Below are 16,625 nucleotides of genomic sequence, written 5' to 3'. Positions count from 1 at the left end.
AATGTTATCACATATACACCTTTGGTTTAGTCTGCACGGTATCATTACCAACATGTCATCACTCTCCCTGCCCCTGAAGATACTGCAGTGTTTGTTTGTTCTTCGAAGACCACATCTCATTCTTTGTCCTTTTCCCAACAGGAATCTAAAACTTTTTAGCTTTGCAGTATTTCTGTTTGTCCTTGCATGTTTACCCAGCATAGACACTAAACCAGCATTTCTCTAAACTCTGGGGTTGTTTCTTTCATGGTCCATCTCTCCACACATAAACATTGATCTTCTATAGTCTTTTGCTACACAGTCTTTCCATATCAAACGTCTGTTAACTGTAATAATACACATCTGTAATACACACAAGTGTGAATGCAACAATAAATATTTCAAGTCCACAGTGAGGTGTCCATTTATATCATTTTGTAAGTCATAATTTGGGTTCTACTTTAAGTTTTAGAACTGATGTCACATTCTGAATGAAAATTTAAAGTTAAATAATATGATTTCTGTTTTGAGGTGGATTGTTGGTTTTATTCTCTTTCTCAGAGACAGGTGACCTTGACAGGCATGGCAGTGGAGTGATTTGGTCCAAGTTATCGACCTACAGCTGCTGCACCACAGTGCACACAGTCACGTCACACAGGAGCTCAGTGTTGTATTTCTTAGAAATTACTGCCTACGTGCTTATTGGTTGTTCGCTGGCATCAAACTAATGACCATTAGAGACACATCTGATTGGTTAAACCTAATGTGACGCAGCCGCAGGCATTAAGTCTTACAACTAATGCCGAGATGTGACAGAAGGAATTTCTCTTTTAATAAGAGTGTATTTCATTAACGTAAAGGGAGCAGGTGATCTTACTGATGTAGAATGCATTCTCATTGGTTGAGCCAAAAGAAAAAAAAAGCAAATGTCCAACTGGAAACCTTTTAATGACATTTACAGTAAAAGTTTCAAAATGTGTTAAATTAGAATAAATACAGAGTTCAGATACAGAGGCTTACATTTACAAAATTGGTTTTCTATCACTCATGGGAGGTTAAGAAAAAAAAATTAAGACAGATAATTTTGCATTGCGCTGCACTGTTGAATTGTGGCATACACTTACATTTCAAAGACAATACAAACAGATTTACACAACCTAAGTGTGGGGCTTTTAAACAGTGGCACCATACATTCTTACACAAGAACAATTTAAAGAGCTGCCATTTGTTTTTTAAGGAACATTAAATACTGAACATCATATCCACACAAACCTCTCACAGTAACTCAATAAGAGCTGAAGATATTAGAAACAGTGTGTTCATGTGCCAGTCTGAGACTCACCTAATATGCGTGGATAATTTAAGGCCGAGTATCTCAGACTGAGCGAGACATGTAATGTGCCTCTTAGCATACTGGAGTAACATAAGCAGAAATGCTCTTGAAATGAAATGTTTGCATGGCCAGGACACACAGGAAATCACTGATGCTGCTGTCTCTAGTAGAGAGTGCAGAAGATCCCAGTTCATAATCAGATTTAGATTAGCCAGACTCAGAAAAAACATGGAGATTTCAAATTCTATCAAACGCAACATGGTCTGAGTCACTTTAAGGATAAAACAAAGTCGGCTGGTCCTGAAGGAGATCACTGGCTTGCTCTTGCCCTCTGTGCAAATAAGTGCATAAGTGCTTGATGCCGATTTTGTTTTAAAAAATTTGGAATTATGCCGCTCCCAGTGCAAAGCCCTCAGTGATGAAGTGTCACAGCTCATCCTTCATTCGTGTGTCCTCCTCCACATGTCGGCCTCTGCTCAATAGGTGACAGGTACGGAGGGATTTGGCCTCTGCTGTGTCAAAGGTTGAAGGTCCACTCTAATATGATCCACTGCATGCTCAGGTTCCTGTGATGACCGCCTGTTCGCGCTCTCTTTTGCGGAGAGACTTTCGTACTAATTCATGTAACAGCAGAGGAGAGTGGGTCATCGTTCAATAAACTGGAGGTTAATGACATTTTCAGGGACCAGAAGAGTCCGTGTCATGGGCTTCACAGAAATCCCTTCTGGATCTGGCTTCACATCAAACTCCATGAGGATCTAATGAGACCAGAAAACAGAGAAACCAGATTTACTACAGTGTGGCTGTAATGAAACAGATCAAATGTTCATCATGTGCTATGATAAATGTTTGGTAGTGACTCTTAACTGAAATCACTGGGTTAAGTAATCAAATTAATGCATTAGGAACTGGATAGGCACAATGGTTTAGATCCTCTTTGTGAGAACAAAAAAGCAGCAAGAGGATCTGATGGAAACGATGCAGTCTCTGACAAACCACATTTAATCAATTTAAATGGCTTGTTATATAATTTAAGTGAAATAATTTGAGTACTTGCAGGGTGTGACAGGCTGTGTTACACTGCCTTGAGCGTCAGCACATATTTTATGTTAAAACTAGTTAAAAACTGATTTGCAACAGATAATCAAACAATGAATTCCTGCTGGATATACAAAGTGAAGCAGTGCATTGTAACTGGGTTTTGTTGGGTCTCTCCAAAAATCAAATCAAAGAGTTTGGTCTAGACCTGCTCTGATTGGAAAGCGTCATGAGACAACTTCAGCTGCGATTTGTCGCTATATAAATTAACTGAACTGAACTGGATTGAAAAATCTAAATTATAAAAAGTTCAGTCAATTCACCCTGGCAAGAGCGAGGTAGAGCTCCAGCTCAGCGATACGTCGACCTATGCAGCTGCGTTTCCCCACCCCAAAGGGTACAGAGGCGTACGGGTGATGAGTCTGATCCTTGTTCAGCCATCGATGAGGGTGGAACTCGTCTGGATTTGGAAACACTGCTGGGTCACGTGATGTTGCAAAATGGCACAGGGTAATCAGAGTCTGGATGGAAAGAGTTTACTGTCAGAGGTGTACCATTAATCCAACATTCACATTCAGCCCATTGTGAAGGCTCCTTATAGCTTGGCACAAGACAGGATCAACTCCACATACAGAGTATCACACAGAGTACAAATGATTTCAAAGTGCACTTAATTCCCTCGACACACTCACATTTTTAGGGATGATGTAACCTCCAACCTGGATGTCTCTCTCTGTAATGACTCTTGCATTGGCAGGAATAACAGGGTACAACCTTGAAAACAGAAGATCGATAATTTAATTAAACCTGAAAAATTGAAAACCGGGTGTTTTTTAGGAGATGAAGCGAAACATCTGATTTGTACCTAAGCACTTCTTTGACTGTGGCCTTCAGGAGAGGCATGCGCGCCACATCTTCTGCCAATGGGATCCTCCGACCCCCCATTACACTCAGCACCTCCTCCCGGAGCGACGTCTGTACCTCAGGGTGACGGGACAGCTCGTACAATGACCAGGACATCGTGCTGGAGATCTGAAAAGACACAAGAGGTTGGTAAATGTACAGGACAGGCAGCAGAGGCCGGTGAAGAAGATGGGCAGAGCGATCGTTCTTACCGTGTCGACTCCTGCGAGAAGCAGCTCTGTAACGTTGCTGTACACGGTCTTCATCGGCAGCCCGGTCTGCGACAGGAAGTAGGTGAGATAACGGCCCTCCACCTTCTCTCCGCGTGTGACCTTCTCTGCCTCGGCTGTCATACGCTGGTCGATGTGACCTTTTGCTGGAAGATTGGAGATTAGAAGCCATTATGGCAGTGAAGGCACAGTATGAAAAAGCAAAGAAAATCTTACTTAGTTAAAGGGGGGGGGACACAACAGTTTGATCATCGTGACTGATGTTTGAGAACTCAAGCTGGTTTCAGCGGCTCTTGCAGTGCGTGAGGGTTAAAGACTTTAATCTCCTGCTTCCTGATCCAGTTTACCCCAGCGTGATTATTTTAAACATGTTCGATTTTGACGTCTCAGATCTGGATAAGTCTTCATGTACCATGAGAGAGAGAGAGATAGAGAGAAAGGGGGATGATAACCCAGTGCTGAGTGGAAACCAGCAATGGCCAGTAAGGACTGAGAAGGGGCAGAAGGAAAATAATTACATAAAGTGTGAAATGATGCACAGTATGTTCCACTGCCATGTTTGTTTTGGTTCCACATTGTAGTCCAGCTCCAACTCATGGAGTGCATCTCCAGCTTGTAAGCTTCCTTTTTAATATCATCTAGATCCCTTTTATGTTTGTGCATTTATATATGAATGTTTTTTTATTATGTCTTCCTATTTTCTCACTTTGCGTAAAATACATATGTTAAATATTAACTGTCACTGTCACAAAACATAAATGTTTAGGACAAATGACCTACCAAAGTCAAACATGTAGTCCCAGCACTGACAGAAGATGCTCCAGGGTTTAGGAAACAGCTGGTGCAACCAACTTGGCATGGCCATGGTAAGAAGCGTCATTACAAACATGGTATTGATTGACTGGATGAAACGCTCCGTCTCTTCGGGAACAACCTGATCCAGGCAGCCGATTCGGGATTCAAACAACACTGAGGAAATGCCTGCCAATAATTAAAAAAAATAAAATTAAATTAAAAATAAAGGAAATGAGGAGGTGAGAAAGACAAGAGCTGAAAGAAATGTACCGCAACCTCATCATGAAACCACATCTAAGGCTTTTTAATATGAACTGTTTTTCAAGTTGTCAGCGGATCCGTCACGGTAACAATGTAAGTCACAGTACACAGTCTTGACCCAGCTTCCATTCAACAATGATGTAATTTTGGCGATGAGTTGAAGTTTGAGAGGCGTGCATGTGACCACACAGTCACCAGATTGAAACTGTGTGTTTAGTCTGGTAAAATCTGGGAGAGGAAAATGAATGAATGCAGTTCTCTCTTAGTACAAAAAGAAGAGATGAGGAGCCTTGAGGCATGTGTGTACCCTCAATTCATTTGATTTAAATGGTGAGCTGTAAAATGAGCTTAACTGTATTCAGCATGCATTCCTCACTATGAGCTGATACCAGGGCTGAAAAATGAAATACTGAAATACTGAAATACTGAAATACTGAAATAAAAAGTGTTCTCTTCAAATAGGAAAGGTACAGTGGTGGAAGGTAACAAAATGTATTTACTAAAGTATCCTACTCATCACGTACTCTAATTCTGAGATGTTTGTAGTTTATTTTTATTTTCCTATCTACTTCCACGTGAGTACATTTTCGATGTAAACATTGGTAATCCATTTATCTGATAGTTATGGGTGTTAACTTAACTTACTGAACCAGTTTGTAGACTATGATGCTGTGTTATAGCTTAAACTACTCAAAAGCATATACAGTAGTTTAAATTACAATTACTTAATTGTTATTAATTACTATCACGTATTAGTTGGTATTACTTGTAAATTAGTATGAATTACTACTTTAATGCAATGCAAAGATCCTGAATACTTTTTCCATCTCTGGAAAAGTGACATGAAGGCTACTTGAAAATATGTGGGCACGTCAGGCTTTGACAGACGTGAATGTTTAAAATGTTAGTGTCCTAACATAAATCTGCATCCTGCATGTGGCTGGTCCTAATTACCAGCTCTCACATGTGGTGGCACAATGTGCAGCGACGCGTGATATTTGCACTCCTCAAACCTCAGGAAACCTTACCTTCGAGGCCGAAGCGATAGAACTCGCTGGCAATGTCGGTGATGAGGCCTTGGGAGCGTCTCTGAAGGCGAAGTTTAGCAATGAGGTCACCGACCACGCTGTTCAGGGTTTGATCGTAAGCTTCCACTGCCTTCGGCCGCAGCATGTGCTTCCCCAGGAGGCTTCTCACCGACTGCCATTCCTCCCCCTCACTGGGAACCCACACAGAGCGAGAACGAACAAACTGTCACGTCAGCGTAGCATCAGTGCACACAGTTCAGCAGCAGTAATTCAGGGTTTCACAAGTACTTGACTGCTGCATTAAAAAGGTTTAGTCCTGTTTACTTCAGTCAGAATCTGCAACTAAGTATGCTGGTAATAGTAGTATTAGCAATTGTAGTTTTCCATTGTGTTACATAAGAGTAGACCATATTTATGGAGTTTTGTTAAGGAGGAGTGATTACTCATATGGCACTGCCACTTTATAAGGCCCATGCTGATCAAATGACATCAACATCGTTACTCATGTACAACAACTTCCTTACTTACTGCCAATAACCAGTAATTAGAAGGTTAAACTCCAAGTTAGTGAACTATTTTGTTGTAGAATATAATCACACGTAATAAAGAATTAATAATTGCTTTATAATTTTTAATAATAGTATATATGCAATATGGAAGCAGCTAGTTAGTGGAGAACATGTGTTCCTGGTCTAAAGTGTTACCCTGTTACTGTTACTCATATTAGTATGAAGAAAATCATTCAAGTTTAGTTTGACTTTGTCTTTTAATGTGGGAGGACCAGTGGTGGAAAAGAGCCAAGTACATTACTCCAGTACTCTACTAAAGTATTGTGCGTTTTACTCCATTAAATTTATTTGGCAACTTTAGTCACCACTTACTTCGCAAATTTAGTTGAGTAATGCAAAATATATTCAGTAAATACATTGTGATGTAATTTTACAGATTCAGATAAAACTTTATTGATCCTCGAAGTGAAATTCACAAGCTCCACCAGAAGACAAACTACACCAAGTAGTTAAACCATATACCATAATACACATTATTCTGAAATATGCCACTCTGCATAATGAGTATTTTTACTTTTAGTACACTGAGCATATTTCGATGCTTATACTTCTGTACTTTTTGTAACGGAGCATTACTGCACTGTGTTATTGCTATTTTAACCACACAATCTGAGTGCCGAGGACAAAGAACAGGAAACATCTGAGTCAGTGAAACACTCACGATGTCAGGAGTCCATAGTGGTGTCCTCTGAGCTTCCTGTAGTCCTTCCAGGAGGACAGGTCAGAGCGCATTGGGTGCTGGCCCTCCTGCCTCAGCACCTGCTCAATGAGCGCTGGATCAGCCACATGGACTGTCAGGATGGGGCCGAAGCTCGCCTTCCACATGGGCCCGTACCGCCGCACGCCTTCCAGCTGAGCCATGGGACAGAGAGAGAGGGGTGACCTCGTAAAAACCCCGCAGCCTATGAGATGGCTGGCATCATCTTAGGTGCCTACAGGCTCTTCTAACGCACTTATGCTCATGTAACTTTAATTGAAGATACATAACTTTAGTTTAGGTCAGTTTGGAGTTTCTTTGCGGAGGAGCCACAACAAACAAGACGTATTGTTCAAAATGCTTCAGCGTCTTAAGACATTTCACAGTCATTTACAAGTTAAAAGTACAAATTCTTGACCAGTTATTATTTTTACTTTTAATTATCTTTTTTTTCCTCTTCAAACTTCTCTGTATCACTATGTTTTGTTGTTGTTTTTTTATCATATCCCACCATGATTCAGCTTGTACTGCATGTGGTAAAAAAAAACAAAACAAGTATAGCAGACTTATAACTTTAACTTCAGTCCCTGCTGTACGTCATCGTCGTACCTGTAACTCGTGCAGCCTCGACAGCCCACGTTTGGCGAACAAGTCCCAGGCGAAGCTGGCGACCGACGGTCCGGGCATGTCGTCCAGAGTCCTCACTGCCTTGGCTTCCCCCGGGCGGGCTGATGCGCCCTCAATCCACCTCTCCACCCACTTGACGAGGGGGAAGGCGCTCCGGCCGGACACTCTTAGGGCTTGCTGCAGCATCCTTCTCGCAAAGTGCATGAAGCGGTGGCCGGACGCGAATCTCTTGCAGCCCAGCGCTCATTTTCATTTGCCCGACCGAAGGCCGTATTTATAACGAGCGACCTGCTTCTCGAACCCGCGGAGATAAAGCTGTAAATTTTATTAGTCTGGGCCAATCACGGGAGTAAATGCAGGACAGGCCCCGCCCCGCCCGGTCGAGACGGCGAAGGCGTGAGGCGAGAGGAAGGTGTGTCCAATCAGAGGGCAGAGCTCAGACCATCCCAGACACAGCACACGTGCAGGTCCTGAATAAATAATACACGACTTCTCGCTCCATCCACCATCCCCTCCCTTTAAGAGAGATAACGCCGTTGTGGAAATGGTGTCTCGTGTGCTTAAAAGATCACTTACCCTCAAGGCCAATGCAGTTAAAAATCACTGGCTGAATGTAGGCCAGCCACAAGCACAAACAGTTGGATCAATGAAGTGCCACAAATTCCGATTTTGCCACTGACACAAAGCAACAGAGACAGGCGTATTATTAAAAAGAATAAGTTTGCATAGTGGGAGACAGTAGAACATTATGTCAAGCTTTGCATGGAAAAAGAGGCCCAGGGTAGCTGTGTCCTTTTCAGTCCTGCTGGAGCTTTGTTTACCCAGATCTGACCAACACTTTTGCTGACTTGGTGAGTTTCCTAGTGAGGGAGAAAATCCTGACCTGATTTCATTTGAAATGGAATTAGTCCAAGGCACCATGTGTGTGGACTGTGAAGTAACAACCCCGGGGCTGTACTCAGAATCTGCTTTGACATTTACTCCAGTATTTCGTATGCTCTAACTGGAAATCTTAGATCATCCCGTTTCAGAGAAACACAGAGGGAAACGCAGGAGTGCTGGTCAGTCCTCAGCTCTGAAATAATCAAGCGCTTTGCACTCCACTAGACTAGCATGCATTATTTTTATCCATTACGATGCATTTAAACACATTCAGTGTTTACAGCATTAGCCTTTTGTTTACAAGAGGCTCCTGGTAAGTTCAAAACAAAGACAGAAATACTGACAAAAATCATGATGCAAAGTGAATAAGAAAAAGGCCAGTTTTGATTGATTATGAATTTAATATGTAACATTTATGTGTGAGGGAAAGTTATTCTAATCAAAGGGAGCCTTAAAAGAAAATATGTGAATGTAAAAACCCCTTTGAATTCAAACCAGTGAACATGAATATGAACTAAAGACGTATAACACAAAGACTTCTGGGATTCAGACAATTAAGAGCCTCAACGAAAATTATATTTTAAAATAAATATATGCCTATATAACATTGTTGCAAATAATATCTAAAGATAAAAGATGATACTTAAGTCAGTTTTATTTATTTACAGCATAATCATAAATAGGTACAACAAAAGATTTGGCGACATTAAAAGACATAACATATTTGGACCCATAACACACAGATTTTGGTTTACATTTTGGAGCTCAGAATCAACACCAAAGTTTTGTAACCCCCTCCCCCCACCACCACACGCGCACACACACACACACACACAGGATGTAAAACTGAAAGTACATGCGAGGACCATTTACCATGGCCCTGTTGCTTTCAAGCTGCAATTTTTCTTTGATAATGCATGATTAATAATGATCCTTTAAGCCACTTGTCCCCCTCCCATTTCCGGGCCTTAAGAAGGCCCTGAGTAATGAGCACTATAACTTGCAATAAATGCCCCTTACACTAATACTACAGCCAATTCCTGCAGTCCTGTAAGTGCATATATAAAATGTGACCAGCCTGAAGGAGAAATAAATATGAGTTTGGTTACAAAAGGTTGTTAACAACGTGAAAGTTTTGCCTGTTTTCCTGTCTACTTATAATGACAATAGTGGACCAGCATATGATTTATACATGCAGCACATTTACTACGGTGCTGCAGGTCTGCTGCCCTGTGATGTTGTGACTGAATCATGAACAGACTAAGTGCTTTTTGCCACAGAAGTTCTTCCCATGACAGAGTCTCGTACCTGGTCGGCCTACCGCTGGGTCACTACTGAACATTTTGACTTGCAGCATCTAGCTGGTGTCATGGGATCTTTTGCAGAACACTTAGAACACAGTCTTTATTTTCTGGGCCGATCTCATGTGTCAGTATCCTGCAAAGCTCAAGTAAAGTGAGTATGAATTATTTTGCTGTGGGCTGGAGGAGAATTCAGTCTCCTGAGTATGACCTGCTACTGCTTCTGCAGGCTGGATGTGATGAAATTGTAATGACACAAAGCAAATTTACTCTAATAAACAGAAACGATGATAAATTAACAAGTGTTTCTTATAGATGTGGAGAAACAGTTATAAATTACAACCAGAATAGTTATAATCTGTCTATCAAACCATGAAATTCATTTTAATGCACAGAAGTCGGTGTTGCTTGCAAGCAGCTTGAAAAGCTTGAATAAGATAAAGAGCAGTGGTAGGACTGTGACATAAGAAAGGCACATTAGGTTGCATAATGATGAACATAGACACTGAAGATGACAAAGATGGATCGATGAAAACACTTGACAACAGCTTCAGCCATATCGAGTGAAGCCTTAAAGGGGGAAAAGTAATATCGGTATACCAATTTTAAGCATCGTAGCAATCACCGCATATCTGACCTCACTATTTACAGTACTTGACCTGAACATGTGAATCGGAGCTCTCTTTCAGAACAGACAAAACAAACTGTGATGCTGAGTTATAGGGATGAAACATAGAGCAAAGATCAAACCCGGTCTGTCGGAAAACGTCTACACAGACACACGAGACCTCCTGAGTGGAAGACTGAGAGTTATCTTCGAGGATGAAAGATAAACATAATGACCTCTGAAATGTATGTGAACACATAAACAACTTTTAAACAGGGTCACCAGTGTCTTTGTGATTTGCTGGTCTTACACAACACACTCCAAACAAATCAAACCAAAGATTTATTTGGTGAAATTGATTTTTTTTTCTTTATGACATCTGTCTATTCAGGACTGCATGCATGTTTCTGCTATGAAAATTTATTCAGCATTTCTCTCATCTGAGTTCTTCTATCAGAAGATGCACATATCTTCACATTTCTGCTGTAGTCTTACAGATATTCATTTTCAGGTTCTTCTTCAGCTGGCTGGTAATTTAAGACCACACAAGAAGCTGACATAAATAACAAGACATCCCTGGTTAATCTTGCCTTGTTTATAGGGGATTAACATTGATTATTGACATAATAAGAAATCCTGTGAAAGAACGGCTTCTTTGTGCTGTTGTGTGGTGTGAATTGATGTGGTCCTGTTGTAGCTCATGCTACAGCCTGAGAGGTACCTGGCATTTCCTTTTATTGTATTGGCCCAGTGCCCAAAAGGGAGTCTGCTATACTCCCAGACTAGTGAGTTTTAAGTTCATGGCCGCAGTCTGCCTGTCTGTCTGGGTGGTATCACAAGGGTGTGAATGCACCCCGAGGTGCAGATGAATCAGTAAATGTGTTAACTGTTCTCACTCATTCAGCAAACTAGTCAGGATGGTGTATTTATTCCACCCTGGGTTTCTACTATAGACTTATACAGTGCTTGAAAGGTCATGTTTGTGAAATGGTCACCCCATATATGCATTAAGTTAGAGGTTCAGTATCTGTTTTCAGATGAGTACCCATTTAATGCAATTAACCACCATGACACAAGATATTCCCATGAATGGGAAATAAACTCCATGTTATTAAACAATTTTATTACGATAAATGGACAATATTGTTATACAGAAATGGATAACACTACAGCATTTCTTTCCTACAATTTAACTGTCAACTACCACTTGGAGTGGCGGAAGCTGAACCAAAGTCAGTTCAGATGGTTTTTGTTACTGAGACTGTTTGGTATCCATTAGGGGAGAACAGGATAAGTCGAGCTAGCGAGCAAACCGAGCCACCCCGTGTCTAGGCAACCATTAAAAAAGCAATAAATATGATTTGGACACTATATTTTAGACTGACTTAAATTAAATTTAGGTCAGTGTAAGCTACAAAACAGTCAGTATAAGCTGTGAAACAGTTTTGTCAAGAACATGGTTGTGGTGATAAAATGTGCCAGTGATGTTAGGGCATGTTGGGTCAATGGCTCGATTTAGCCCTGAAAAGTTGTAACAGGCTACATATGTATAGAGAAACCTGTGCTTTTAAGTGTTTTAATGATTTATGAAATAGGTCAAGATGGTAAGGTAGAACAAAAGAAAGACAAACAGAGTCTCAACTTGACTGGATGATCTAAAGTGTCAGAGGTCCATTCAGTCTGTGGCACAACACAGGAGACAGAAGTACCCACGACAGGTCGTGCCAGACTAGCAAACGCTCACCAGACCTTTTTGAAAATGATAACATGGAGTTTAAATTTGCCAAGCAGCTACGTCAAGAATATAATAAACCAGTTTAATAGACTGACTCCTTTAAAATGCAGAGAACCTGAAAACCGGGCAGAGTTAAAGAGAGAAGGTTGGTTGTGTTGTTGTGTAAGTTATTTTTATGTTGGAAGTGCAATCTTAAAATATTTTTATTACAAAATTATTACTTTGATGGGTTTCAGCTCCTTTCATGTGTCTTAAAAATGAGGCCAAGGCAGAAGTGCTAAAAACTGCAGTTCCTCAAACGGCGACTTGAGGCTGGCTCCATAAGTGAGTCAATCCCAAAAAAAATCCCATATTAAATGACCCACTGTACTGCAGAAGATATTTACAGCCTAGCCTAATTCACTCAGTTATGACTAGGGGTGAATTTTTATATAAGGTTATTTGCTATAATTTCCATGTGCACACAACAACCTGAGACATATATTGAAACAACATACTTTTATTTTGCAGTATTTAAACTGTTCATAGCTTTCATCCTTTTCAATTTCTTTATTCGTTACTTTTATCTATTTAAAATCTTTATCCACTACATTTAGCCGAAAATATTTATTCATCATAACTTTTGAGCAAAATATTTCTGTTTATTCATTACTTCTAACTAAATATTTCAACAGTTTATCCATTAGTGTATAACAATTTTGACTCTGCTTGTTCACAAACTCAATGTTTGTCAAATGTTAGCTGTATGATAATAGACTGAGGAGCTGAGGTGTGCAGAGTTAGGAACAACATTGTCCACATGTCCAACAGCTGCTCATGAGCACACAGGATATGAAGATGTGGTAATGAAGAACAAAAATAGAGCAATAAAATTACTGAATAATGATTTTCATTGCCTTCCATGCAGTAATCAATTAAGACTGTGCAGATTTTTAAAGACATTTTCATGTCATTAATATAAAATAGGTTTTTAATGTGTAGTAAAGGGCATCTGTTGAATTAAGAGCACACATGGACACCAGATGTGCTCTGTCGATATGTTAGAGACTTTTGAGAGAGACATTCTGGCAACATATGATACAGGTCCACTGCAGTGACAGGATGTGATAGATAATGAACTATCTTTGCTCTTGAGAAGTACGTGAAAAGGTGCAGGTCCACTGACTGTACAGAAAAAAAATATTTCAATGATGATTTCTCACTGAAAGTGTGAATTTAGCATTTGCAGTATTTGTAGTTTAATTATGTCCATGAAATCACATCACATCTGAATGATAAAGCTTTGCAAAAGCAGAAGTATTTAAAAACTCAGACTGGAGATGCCCTCATAATATAATACCTGTTGACCTCACTGCTGTTACAAAACCATGATTACAATTTTCATCGCCGCTGGTTTTTTTTTCATACTTATTGTTTTCTGTTAGCTTTGGATTTGTTTCCGCTAAAGTTTGTTTTTATTCTGGGGTCTGAGCTCCTGTATGACATTTTCAGCAGCAGCATCTTTGTATATTTGATTAGCAGCATATAAAAGACAAAACCAGACACTGGGGTGGTTTACCCTACATGCTTGGAAGATGAAGAAGTGGAAGAAGATGAAGGATGAACATGCAAGAAACTTATGGTAACGGAAATAAATTTATAGAATTTGTTCTCAGTGTGAATAAGTTTATTTCCTATAATGAACTATCCCTTGAAATCTCCTCTTGGACCACCAGACATGTGAACAAATCAAATGACTTTACCAACTTATTATGCTGTTAGCATGGCAAAGACAAACCAGGCAGGACAAATCAAAGAGGGGAGACTGAGACTGAAGACAGAAAGACACTGGTTCGGCCTGAAGAGAGACACAGCTACAACCTCAGGAAACACTTTTGTCTGCTATCAGATGGTTAATGTACAGCCAGCATGCAGCGGTCGAGACACGACTGGTGAACACTCGGCACTGGTCATCTGATGCAAGCTGTCTCAAATAATGAAGCAATCATGAAGTTATGGGCAGCAGGTGTAAACAGTTAGGGAACCAAAGAGAGCCGCAGCTGCTCTCCACTTCAGAATAATTACTGGTGTCCATCAGCAGCAGAGCTTACTTTGAAAAGTTTGGACATATCGCATTTCCTAATAGTTATCACTTACACGTGGTGGAGAGACAAACATGCAATAAAGACCGCTGTTTTGTTTATTTGGTACAACCCTACTGACAGTCATTTATTTTCTGAGCTGGTTCAATTGGTTATGTGGTCAGATTGAGAAGTTTTACTTTTGATGTTTAGATTTCCACAGAATTTGTTTCACTAAATGTAAACTGATTTTGAGATATGAAACGTTCAGCTGTTTAGCCGAGTGCGTGACGAACGTACCTTTGGCCTAAAATTTAACCTGTGATCATACAAAATAAAAGTATTATAAGTAATGGGTCAAACATATTACTATTTCACGAGCTGACACAACATCATGTCATCTGCTCTCTGATCTGAAATCTCCCTGCCATTAAAAATGTGTTTTTCTTATTGTTCTTTTAAACTATATGTTTGAGCTTTGCTGTGCATATGTACGTGCAGACTTTAACAGTAAATGGATCTTCTCACATTCGTTTGCTGAAGGAGGAATGTTTCTCTTTGTTCGCCTTAGTTTAACACACATATGTATGAGCTGAGTTTGTACCATCACAGTTAATTTGGAAGCCAGGCCTGGTCCAGTATGTACCTTAAGAGTATGACATGGACACCTGAAGCTTCCTTTGGTAAAACACTGAGATGGACTTTCCAGTCGGAGACTTCTTATTTCCGGCAGTTCCTCTACTGAGGAAGAAGTAGATGTGAAGGAATTTCATTTCATAAAAACATGTCTGGTTAGTTAGATAAAACTATAATCTATGTTTAAAAATATTGAAATTAAGACATTTATGTTTAGCTTGTGTATGCGGTCATGTATGGACGGTGTCTGCGTGGCATTCTTTTTTTTGTTTTATTTTTTTGATATTCACACTTTCTAATGTCTAATGAATGCAATCATGGAATGAACTTGACGCCCATGAACATTTGAGCAGGAAATGCTGCATGCAATGGTCAGGAATAACATACTGACACTGCATGTCGGTCCACAAATGAAAGAAATGTGATTCCAACACAATAAAATGAAAGGAAAAACTGTTTTGTTATATATATTTCTTTACAAGTGAAAACATGAAAGGTTGAAGAGAAAACTTTGGGATAGATAGGGTGTGACTCCTGAAAAGTTATTTCAGTCTGAGGGGAGCCAACAGGTTCTAATGATGGGTTTGGGTGGAGGAGTTACCAAACTATTGATGGACAGGAGGCTCAACCACAATGGGGTATTTTTGTTCACTCTCGAGGGTGAACATAGAACAATTGGGAGACGTCAGAGACAAAGAGAACAGTTTTTCTTTGTTTGAGCTGAAGGGCCTGAAAAGATTGGGTTGGAAACTCCAGTCAGTAGAGGTTTCTCATTAGTCTAGACCTGAGTCTCAAGTGATGAAGAATTTTATGCTAGCCTGCAGGATGGCAGATCTGCTGTGATGTGGTTGTTTTCTGCGCAAGCGCAGCAGCTCAGATTGGCTAAAGCTGTGCTTGAGGTGGTGGGCACACATCCAGCTGGAGATGTCAACCAGACAGCAGAGATGCACGCCTCAACCTGAGCCAGGAAAAGAGTGGCAGAGTTTTGTGTAAGTAGGGACTGTTGTATGATCCATGATAAATGATGAGCACACACATCCAGAGATCCTCATGTCAGCTTGTGCTGGAGTCTAAAGGTTGACAGTATTAAAAGCTTTGAAATAGTCCAGGGGAATGAAGACTGAGGAAGATGAAGCAGTTTAAAGGACTAGCTCAGCATTTTATGGAATACTCTTATTGGCTTTGAGAGGATCATTACCACCCTGATATTGGAAAGGTTCATGTGAGATTACAGCCAACACCCAGGTGTACATCTAGCCTGGCTCTGTCCAGAGCTAACAAAATCAGCCTCTAATACTCACTTATTAACATGGAAAACCTCCACGCATTTGTTTAATCACTACAAAAACCCAAGTATAAAAACAAGAAGTTGCATTTTTTACTGTGTGGTCATGTACCGTCCTGTTTCTTGGCCAGTCTGGAGACTGCAGACAATAACTGCTCCTGGCTAAAAACAAAAAGCACAACCTCTCAAACTGCAGGCTGCTGGTAGATGTACTTTTATTTTGTCGCTAGCTTGTGATTTCTGTTTCCATTTTTCCTTTGTGATAAACTAAGAGAGAGTGTTATCAATCTGGGAATAAAGGAAATATTTCTCAAAATGTCAAACAATACTGCTTTAACTGTGTGAAATGATCGCCAAATAATTTGCATTTGGTTGCTCATAACAGTAGACAGCTGCCTCTGTAAACACTCTCAGAGGGGCATTAACCTTTGACCTCAATAACTGATGTCCAGATGCAACAAATTCTTTCAGTATGAAGCAAAGACAACATTCACATTTGCTTCGCGTTGCCAAATGCTAATCATTAAGTTTCTCTTTGATTTCTCTGCAGCGCATTCAATTAAACTCTTGTTTGATGACCTGATGGTACTAAAATGCTAGTTGATGTACTTTGGCTGATTCTGGTTGCTTTGCTGCCACATGGCAATAATAAGTGATAA

The 16,625-nt window shown here is 40.2% G+C and overlaps 1 protein-coding gene across 2 annotated transcripts; it reads right to left on the bottom strand.

Annotated features, from left to right (window-relative positions):
* Positions 1 to 908: 908 nt before the first annotated feature.
* On the bottom strand, positions 909 to 7,786 carry LOC124056533 (25-hydroxyvitamin D-1 alpha hydroxylase, mitochondrial). Of its 2 annotated transcripts, none has more exons than XM_046384078.1 (9): positions 7,443 to 7,786; positions 6,798 to 6,988; positions 5,568 to 5,758; positions 4,264 to 4,464; positions 3,466 to 3,629; positions 3,216 to 3,382; positions 3,043 to 3,124; positions 2,674 to 2,871; positions 909 to 2,070 (listed from the first exon to the last, which is right to left on the bottom strand). In XM_046384078.1, the coding sequence occupies exons 1-9, from the start codon at positions 7,662 to 7,664 to the stop codon at positions 1,957 to 1,959; spliced, it is 1,530 nt and encodes a 509-aa protein (XP_046240034.1). In that variant the 5' UTR covers positions 7,665 to 7,786; the 3' UTR covers positions 909 to 1,956. The 2 variants fall into 2 exon arrangements, with proteins under 2 accessions (XP_046240034.1, XP_046240035.1); XM_046384079.1 differs by having other exon boundaries at positions 6,798 to 7,103; positions 7,443 to 7,571.
* Between the last annotated feature and the right edge of the window lie 8,839 nt (positions 7,787 to 16,625).

This window comes from Scatophagus argus, chromosome 3 (genome assembly GCF_020382885.2).
Source record: "Scatophagus argus isolate fScaArg1 chromosome 3, fScaArg1.pri, whole genome shotgun sequence".
Taxonomy (NCBI): Eukaryota; Metazoa; Chordata; class Actinopteri; family Scatophagidae; genus Scatophagus; species Scatophagus argus.
This window is presented reverse-complemented; position numbering and strand designations above follow the sequence as displayed.